Source organism: Triticum aestivum, chromosome 5A, assembly GCF_018294505.1.
Source record: "Triticum aestivum cultivar Chinese Spring chromosome 5A, IWGSC CS RefSeq v2.1, whole genome shotgun sequence".
In the NCBI taxonomy this organism is placed as follows: domain Eukaryota; kingdom Viridiplantae; phylum Streptophyta; class Magnoliopsida; order Poales; family Poaceae; genus Triticum; species Triticum aestivum.
In genome coordinates this window covers 372,230,661-372,239,932 of record NC_057806.1, presented here as the reverse complement: position 1 = coordinate 372,239,932, position 9,272 = coordinate 372,230,661, and the positions used below count along the sequence as shown (strand labels likewise).

The 9,272-nt window shown below is 43.3% G+C and overlaps 1 protein-coding gene across 4 annotated transcripts; it reads right to left on the bottom strand.

Moving 5' to 3' along the window:
- Positions 1-596: 596 nt before the first annotated feature.
- On the bottom strand, positions 597-3,997 carry LOC123103434 (uncharacterized). 4 transcript variants are annotated; one of them, XR_006449834.1, is made up of 5 exons: positions 3,486-3,996; positions 3,315-3,401; positions 2,699-2,888; positions 1,878-1,938; positions 597-1,011 (listed from the first exon to the last, which is right to left on the bottom strand). XR_006449834.1 is itself a non-coding variant. In XM_044525023.1 (5 exons), exons 1-5 carry the CDS (start codon positions 3,576-3,578, stop codon positions 1,004-1,006), a joined length of 387 nt encoding a protein of 128 aa, XP_044380958.1. In that variant the 5' UTR covers positions 3,579-3,997; the 3' UTR covers positions 597-1,003. The 4 variants fall into 4 exon arrangements, 2 of the variants coding, with proteins under 2 accessions (XP_044380958.1, XP_044380959.1); XR_006449833.1 differs by having other exon boundaries at positions 2,704-2,888; XM_044525023.1 differs by having other exon boundaries at positions 2,738-2,875; positions 3,486-3,997.
- Between the last annotated feature and the right edge of the window lie 5,275 nt (positions 3,998-9,272).

Here is a 9,272-nt window from a genome sequence, read left to right as displayed (position 1 = left end):
AATCAAAGTGGGCGCCGGTTTCTTATGGGATGCGGTACAGATGATCCGCTGGGCACGAGTATACAATTGTTCAACCAATGTATAGGCGGCTTTCAGTTTCTTCCGCACATCTGACCCCAAGTGACCAATGCGTGTCCCTGAAATACCATAAAGGGTTAATAAACCGGCCACTCTGTAAGAAGGCAGAGCCAATTCAGAAGTCAAACTGGCTTACCAAAGATAGCAGTAGTCATGGCATGCACGTGCCGCTTTATGCCACTACAACAAGAACCCCCCTTCAGCAACCCATCGATTCGTTGTTGTATGTCTATATAACCGTTGCTAGGGTCTATACCAATGGATTAATATCCGTTGCCGTTGGTGGCGTTGCAAAGGTCTACAACAACATATACACATGCGTTGGTAAACGACGCGAATAAGGTTGCAAGATGGCAACGTATTTAGTAGGAGCTTAACAACAGTTCATATGCGTTGCTGGCCACGCTGCACAAAAGGATATTCAAATGGATATAACATGTATTTTATATATAGCCATTGATAATGATAAGGTCGATGGGGATAGTACATAGGAGGCACAATATATGAAAAAGGTCTAATATATTCAATTTCATCTATTGCATTACAAAGAACATGATCCAAAGATTACAATACTAGCCCAATTCTGGATCTTTTCAATCATTTTCTCAACTATTCGAAATTAGAACTTTTGAAACATTGACACTGGAAATGATATCCTAAAACATAACATAAGACTATCCAACAGCAACACCATTCTCGACCTTGCAATCATATGATAAGACCATATAGCAGCAACACCATTCTCGACCTTGCAATCAGATGATAAAACTATCCAGCAGCAACACCATTCTCGACCTTGCAATCAGATGATCAAACTATCTAGCAGCAACACCATTCTCGACCTTGCAATCAGATGATAAGAGTATCCTATAGCACCATTCTGGACCGTGCAATCAACGTCTAAGCCATGCATCGTCAAAATATCTTATGAATCTACAAAAATAAAGAAATGAGATCAGTAACTTACAGTAGAAAAAAAGGTTAATAGAGCAGCAAAATTTAGAAGAGCAACAAACAAAGGTTGAAGGCCATGCAATAATTAATCCAGCTGCATGGCCAATAATTTTTAACATTTTTAGTGGTCGTATCAACTGGTCAGATTTTGCTAATGTAGCACCAACTCTACATGTACATCTCTACGGAAGAAAAACTACAATTCATTAGTTTTTTAACCACAAAAAAACTACATATCTAATTGATATCGAATAAACTTATGTGACTAATCGGCGATAGCATGAGTGAATATGGTGCGATATATTCGCAAAACCCAGACTAGTTAGATTTGGAAAGTATCACGCATCTGTAGCTGAAAGTAGATATTAGCGTACTAAGCTAACTCACCTCATTCCATAATTAATTTTCATCATGTCGATAGAAATAGTGTTTTATAGGAAGCGAGGGAATGTAATTTACACACACAGTATTTGATGAATTGTTTTACTTAATCTAGTTGTAACGAGTCATATCTCGCAGAAGCAGTATGAGAATTTCACATGCAAGAAAAGTTTTCTTTTTGTACAAATTAGGTGGGAAAAAATATAGGTATATGGTAGATAAGAAATAATATTCAGGATGGCAATTAGTAGTCCAATTTCTCTTTGTGGTGGTAGAACTACAGTTACAAATTACATCATAAAAATTCCTATCTGGCACTAGTGATCTTCCATGTTTAAGTGCCAAGAATATTGACATGGAACCAGTGGTGGTGCTAGGATTTACAGGCTGTGATTTCAAAGCTATATTATTCCAATTATACATTCACGTACTACACTTAAATGTAGTAAAATACAAGCGGCAACCTGAACCATGTTTTGTCCTTTGACGCCAGAGTCCACAGTCACCGCGTAATGTCATCACTACCTGAAACAATCCAGTTTCTGTAACTTGAAGATACAACATATGTATTGGTAATTTAGAAGACCACAAAACAATATTTTGAATGTATGTATACTGACATTAAATTTTCTCCATAGACAAACAATGATCTCCATAAGCCAATACCATGGTCAGAATGGAGAAGTCAACAGAAAATCGTTACTCACACAAAGTCTCTAGACCAAAGGTTACTCTGAATTTGAACTCTCTCAAGATAATCTAAAATACTGATAAATTGATGCATTTTGGTATTGCCAATATATTTAATTAATAGATAAACTTTGTCAAGTGAGATGGTTCAGTGTTTGCAGTAAAAGATCACTGTCAAAATTGAAAGCTACTTTTTCAACAGTGATTAGTTTTTTCAACGAAAAATTGCTGGAAACTTGAATACTGCATAGTCAGTTCCATACATGTACATGCATCTAACTTTTCCTACTTGGCTGAACAACTATACTAGTACGAAATTAATAGCTGCACCTACGACTAGTAATATCCATATAACTTATAGCTGCCGCATATTGCATTGTATTGTAGGAATATGGCTAAGACCCTATCAAGAAGTATAAATCAATAGAGATACGAGAAACACAAACCCATGAAGATTCGCCAAAAACTACAGTAAATGCCAACCACTAATCATTGACGCGTTAATGTGGCATTAGAAATACAAACGGACATATCAGCCTAGGTGACTGAGCTATGGTATTGGATTGGATGGGATGGGGCAGATGGCTTAGCTGACCGTACTGCACTACAAACCATCACTGTGGAGCGGCCATACCACTTCTGTACATCTCGCAGCCGTCGCGCCACCGTTGTGCATATGGGCGCCGCACCGCTGTTGTGCATCTGGGAACTGCAACCAAACCTCCGCTTTTTTGGCCCATCGAGTAGCCCCCTGCCCCTGCGCTATTGACATCTGATCCAAATTCCTATCAAACAACAAGAGGTAAACACAGTGGTATTTATCTAAATTAATCAAGACAACTAGTAACAACCAGCACATGGAGATCTAGATAGGAAACTGAGAGAAGCAAGCCTGACTTTGCACCATCCAGGTTCAGCCAAAGTAATACCAACCTGCACATTGAGATCTAGATAGGATCATAGGAGTACAAAGGAAAAGCTATATTTTGGCTGAACCTAGATGGTGCAAAGAAAGGCGCAACTCAAATGAAGTCCTGGAAATCTCACCACGCATTCCGAACATGACACCAACCAAACTACATGACCGTGGACAGTTCTGGCAGTACTGAATTCTTATTGACTTCTCATAACTGAACTATGATTAGCTGGAAAAGGAAGAAAAAAATGTTCGTAAACTGAAGAAGTATATACCATCTTGCAGAGCCACTTACTTTGCTTAGCATTCTTCTAGCAGAGTAGATGCTGCCTCCCGGCGCAGCGACGCATGACCTTCCCCATCCCCGGCGAATCTCGGACACCTTCGCGCACACACCAGAGAAGGAATTAAGAACGCCCAAGGCAACAAAGTCAAATAGAAAACCCAGAAGAAGGGGAGAAGAAACCTTGTGCGTCTTCCTCTTGTAGTCGTTCCCTGTGGTGACTATCAAAATGGAGCGCGGGGAGCGGGGCTTCCAGGGAGAGCGCGATGTGGACATGGCCAGCGGCACCGTGACAATTTCTTGTCCAGCCGTGATCTACATACCAGGTGAGGGAACCCTCATACCCAAGGATCAAGTGGGGAAACCTAGATGTGCGCCAAGCCAACGGCGGCGCAGGGAAATCAGGTGAGAACGATGGAGGATTTGTGGCGGCGGCGGTGGATCAGGTGAGATCGATTGAGGATTTGTGGTGGCGGCCCGAAGTGAGATTTTTTTAGGGAGGTCTGCAAGGAGATAAAGTTGTCTCGCCCCCCTTTTTTCCACAAGTTTGGCCGTGTGATGTGGAGAAGTATAGACAATCAAGGAAGAAGTGGATAGAGGGAGGAGATTAACGATTTGTGGGGAGGTGGGGGACGTTGAGTCCATGGCCTGCCAACGCATATATCATCTCCGTTGCTAAATATGTGTTGGTGTAGGGGGTTTCTCTTGTAGTGTGCTAGTCAGTTCATCCGCCACTGGTTTTAGTGCAGCCTCAGCATCCTCTGCTTGTTTGATTAAAGCGGAATTTTCAGTGGCCCAATCCGCCCGCTTCTTCTTGAAGCTCTCCTTAAGTTGTTCCATGATGCTTAAAGCATTGGCTAATTCCTCTTTTGCTTTGGAGGTTTCAGCTTGTTGGGTTTTCAGGTTTTCTTGGAGATTGGCAACTTGGCTTTCTTTCGTCTTCAGCTCCGCCTGCATGCAGACAGTTATATGCTTCAACAAAACGGTACAAGGATTGAAGTACCAACCACATAACAAGTTATGCACTTAGCACTTGGGGGCTAATGCATATTCGACCTTCATCTTTCAATTGCTTACAAAGTCCCAAGATCAATACAAGTATTCAACTTGGCACTTGGGGGCTAATGGCTATTTGCTCGTATATATATTCTGATGCGGCAATCTCAGTTACTTAAAGTACCGGTTTAACTACGCTAAGTTGAACCGGCCCTTGGGGGCTACATCGGCGAATTTCAAAGTATTAAGATTTATGTTAGTAAGTCCCGGTTTGAAAGAAGATTACAAACCGGCCCTTGGGGGCTAGGAGAGTCAGCAAGTATTGAAGCATACAAGCAGGAAAGAGCATATGGAAGTTACCTCGTATTTATCCTTCATCATATTAACCAGACTGGCTTCATAGTCACGGCTGGTATACAGCCGGTTCAGGTAGCCGGAATGGATATCTTGGGCGTTCAGAGCAGCGTAAGTTGCCAGATCAGCATTCCACTTGCCTTTACCAAAGGCAGCAAATTCTTCCTTGGCAGAATGTTTGGACAAAGCAACAGGATTGCTTGGCTCGGTATGGCCAGTGCCAGTGATGATAACCTCATCCTCCTGAGTATCGCCGGTTTGCACTGGGGCTGTTGGCTTGACAGTAGGTTTTGTTGGACCGGTGGATCTCTCAATCCGGATGGAGCCTGTGGGCTGATTGACAGGACCTGACGCATCAGTAGGTCTCTCTTCAGCAATAAGATTGTCGTCTTGCTATAGTGGATCGTTGGGTATATCCTCAGGAATAGTTGTTTCAAGATCGGGTGTTTTGCCTGGCTCAAGAACGACATCTTCTTCGGCCGCTTTGTTCAGGCGGGCCTTCTTGCTTGGCCTAGGTTTGGCCCTGAAAAGAATAACAAAATCAAATACAGCATATGTTCTAAGGCGATGTGCTGCAAATATCATAGTAAGTATAGCTTACCCAAGCACCGTTTTGAGCGGTGGCAGCTGAGTAGCCGATGACTCGCCAGAAGATGAGTGGGAAGTAACCTGGTAATCAGAGTCAGATGGATTAAGAGGTTGACGAAAGCAACCCACTTTAGGACAATCACTGACAAGCAAATTAGAGACCTCTGAACGGCGTTTCCGAACCGGACTATTTGGTAAACCGGCGGAGGTAACTAGCTGGCCACTGTGCTGGGTTGTGCGACGAGCTTCGTGCTGTTGGGTCTTCATAAGAAATTTGGGATCCAAATAAGCAAGAGAATGAGAAAATTTAACTTTCCGGTTTGCCTGACGGATTTTTAGCGAAGGCAAAGGTTCTGAATCGGAAGAGAGAATAATTACCTCTGCAGCATCAGCGTGGCTGGCTTCGGCATCATCCTGACAAATATCATCATCAATAAGACGCATGAAAAATAAGCCAAGTGAGTCAAGCTCTACCTCAAGGTCCGGATTATCCACATCATCATCAGGGGCCGGATTAGAAGATGCAGTAGTTCTTTTCCTGTGGGCAGTCTTCTTTACAGCTTTAGTCTTTTGCCGGGTTGCTCTTTCCGGTTTGTCTGGTTTTTCTGGTTTCTCCTGCGGCAATTTCTTGCTCCAAAACGGATCATTGCCCTGATTACACAGACACTGATATTAAACAATGACCAGATATGTCAATAAACAGATTCAGCAAAAGGGAAAATCAAGGTCTTACAGCTGGCGGTTTGTTGGTGGCACAGAAGGGAAGCAGGCCGTTTTTAGCACAGATATGTTCCGGTTCATTCAGCATCTTATTCACAGCCTCTGTGATTTCTTCATCGGTGAGCTGGATTTTGGAATGTTGCAGTGGGTCATCAACACTGTCGATATACTCGCACATCAAACCGGAGCGCTGACTAAGGGGCAGTATGCTCCATGATATCCAACATCGAGCGAGATCAACCCCTGTTAAACCATTAGCCATAAAGGCTCTGAGCTTTGACAGTTGAGGAGCATATTTGCTTCTCTCCTGGGCAGTCAATCTTTGCGGAAAAGGGTGTGTATTGCTGAGCCGCTCCGGACGAAAGCCAGGCAAGGGATTCTCACCAGCAGGGGAGGTGTCTTTGCAATAGAACCATGTCTGATTCCACTCTTTGCGGTGGCTGTGCAGTTTGGCGTGAGGGTATGTGACCTCTTTCCTTTTCTGGATCGCCACGCCACCCAACTCCATATTGGAGCTGTTAGTAAACTCAGTACGGCGGTTTAGATGGAAAAGGTCTCTGAACAATTCCACTGTGGGCTCCTCTTGAAAGAACACCTCACAGAGCACTTGGAAGTGACACATATTTGTAACAGAATTGGGGCCAGTGTCTTGTGGATGGAGTTGGAAATCGGCCAAAACATCCCGGTAAAATTTAGAACCGGGCGGCTTAAAGCCCCGAGCTAAGTGATCTACGAAAACAACAACCTCTCCTTCTTGAGGAGTGGGAGGGCATTCTTTGCCAGGAGCCCTCCAATGGATGGTATCTTTGCTGCCTAAAGCACCGATCAGGACTAGATCGTCCAGCTGAGCCTCTGTGACGCGAGAAGGAACCCAATTGCACTCATATACTTGCTTGGCCATGATGGAATCTACAAGGTAGAAGATCCCGGTTCAAAAATGCATTTGATCAAGGTACATTGGTATGTGCAATGTTAAACCGGAGACAGAACTATCTGAACCGGAGTTTTATGAAGCAACAACATCTGGCGGTTCAACAAGGGGACTAATGGTATATACCGGTTTGGCAATTTTTTCTACAAGGTTAAACCGCCTGGTTTAAACATTGAAGCAGATGAGTAAGTTTATAGAAACAGATTTCGTAAGATTTTTCTACAGCGATGGACCTGAAGCAAGTTCAGAAAAAAGATAAATATTCAGAGGTCCAAAAGGAGCAGTACCGAATCAATGAGCAAGACGTACATACAGATCTATGGTTTTGAGATATGTAAGTGAAGGCGAAGGGTAAACAACTACCATTGCACAGAATAAAGATTTGCGGAGTCATCTAAAGATCTATCATATGAGCAAGAGGCAGACGATGAACACTGAAGAACTGTGAAACCCTAGGTCAGATCTGCGGGGGAAAGGATAGAAGATTTACCGGAGCTAAGGAAGACGCGGAAGGTTCCCGTGATGCTCTGGTGCGCCCAGGTTGATGCAGCGGCCAAGCTTGAGGCAAAGGTCGACGGCAGCGGCGGAGCTCCAAGGCTGGCGACGCGAGGAAGACGAAGAAGAAAGGCACGAAGGGGAGAAAAGAAATGACCCTTCGGTCATATTTATAAGGCGAAAGAACAGGTGTCAGGCGCGACAATCAAGGGGCCACGAAACGGAGCTGTCGCCTCGATTTCCGCAGATCTATTAAACAAAGAAGCATAATGGATAGCTTCGTTATGACAGGTGATGTCACTCCGGTTTACAGCAATCAAAGAAGATGACATCATGGCGGTTTACCAATTTATGAGAAGATGTTGAAGATGAAGCTTTTGTTAAAGGATTGACATGAACCCGTTCAAATCAATCTGGGGCCTAATGTTGGGGATATTACTACTGGGCGTAAACCGGCCTATCTGGGCCGGGTTAACTTTGTCAGTAGTTAAGTATGTTAAAGACCAAGAAGGCAGATGAAAGCTCAAGGCCCATGGTTGGTTCAAGTCCTGTAGCCGTAAACCGGTGTTAGTAGTAACTTGTATTGTAAGTTAGGAATAAGTAGAGACCAAACCGGACACATCTATGAGCCGTTATTGGGACTCTATAAACCAACGGGAGTCACCCGTGTATATAAGGGGACGACCCGGCGGCGGTTCAAGGAGAACAGACAACAACTCGAGACATAGGCGAAGCTTGTTTGCTCCCTAGTCATTGAAACCCCATCAATTCCATCACAACTAGACGTAGGCTTTTACCTTCATTGAAGGGGCCGAACTAGTATAAACTCTCTTGCGTCCCTGTGTCCGCTTTAACCCCTTCAAGCTAACCCGTCGCGATGGCTCCACGACTAAGTCCTTTCTCTAGGACATCTGTCGTGACAAAGCCACAACAGTATTCGAGTTGCTTCAAAGTCGAATGTTGATTCCATACCTTCCTAACCGCTGCTCTCATATTTCTATGTGAATATCAATCCTTCTTGATAATCGAGATTGTCATGTCAATCCTTTTCACCGGTGTGTTTCTCTTCAAGTGGATCCGATCATTTCAACATCTGCAAGATCAAGTATCAGTTCTTCTCAACAGTGTTTGTTTCATCCGTCTCCAAGTTGCCTTTGTTTTTCCCGCCCACCCACCCTTTTTCTTCGAGGACTAAGATTTCTTAATCAAGTATCCATTTTATTGATTATGAAGTCTCTCCATTCTTCTTCCTTCATGTTCTTACCCGGCGGTTCTCATGAAGATGATCTACTAGTTCATTATTCTTCTTTCTTTTTCTTCTCCGTTGTTTTCAATTCAAACATTATTGATCATATCTTTTTCCTCGTTTCAAATACCTTCTCATGCCGGTGCACCTCTTAATCGTTCACCTCTCGCTATTCATTTATTCCGGAGTGCTGAAGATATCTCGGAAGGCTCATCTTTTCCTTCAAGATCCGTTCAAACCTATTCTGAGGTTGTTATCTCATTCAAGCCATTTTATTTAACCGGTTCATTCTCTCTTTTCAAGCAATCGTTTCAAAGGTGTTTCTTCTCAGTGGGCCCTAACCCATAGGTCTTTTCCCAGGATCTTACCTAACTCTTCTAAATTTTACCGGAGCTATTCTCAAATCTTTTAAAGTTTGACGTAAGAATGATTCATCATCAGTCATATGTATTTCTCCAAGATCTTTCAAATTCTTTTCATCATTGGCTCAACTTTTCCATTCTTCATTCCCGTGTGCCTCAATAATTCTTGCTGGTGTTTCTCGTCGTCATTCCCAGATTGGAAGACGGAAGAAGATTTTTCTCTCAATCTTGCTCCATTCTCTTCAAGATTCATGATTCTAGCTTGTTGTCATCCTCTC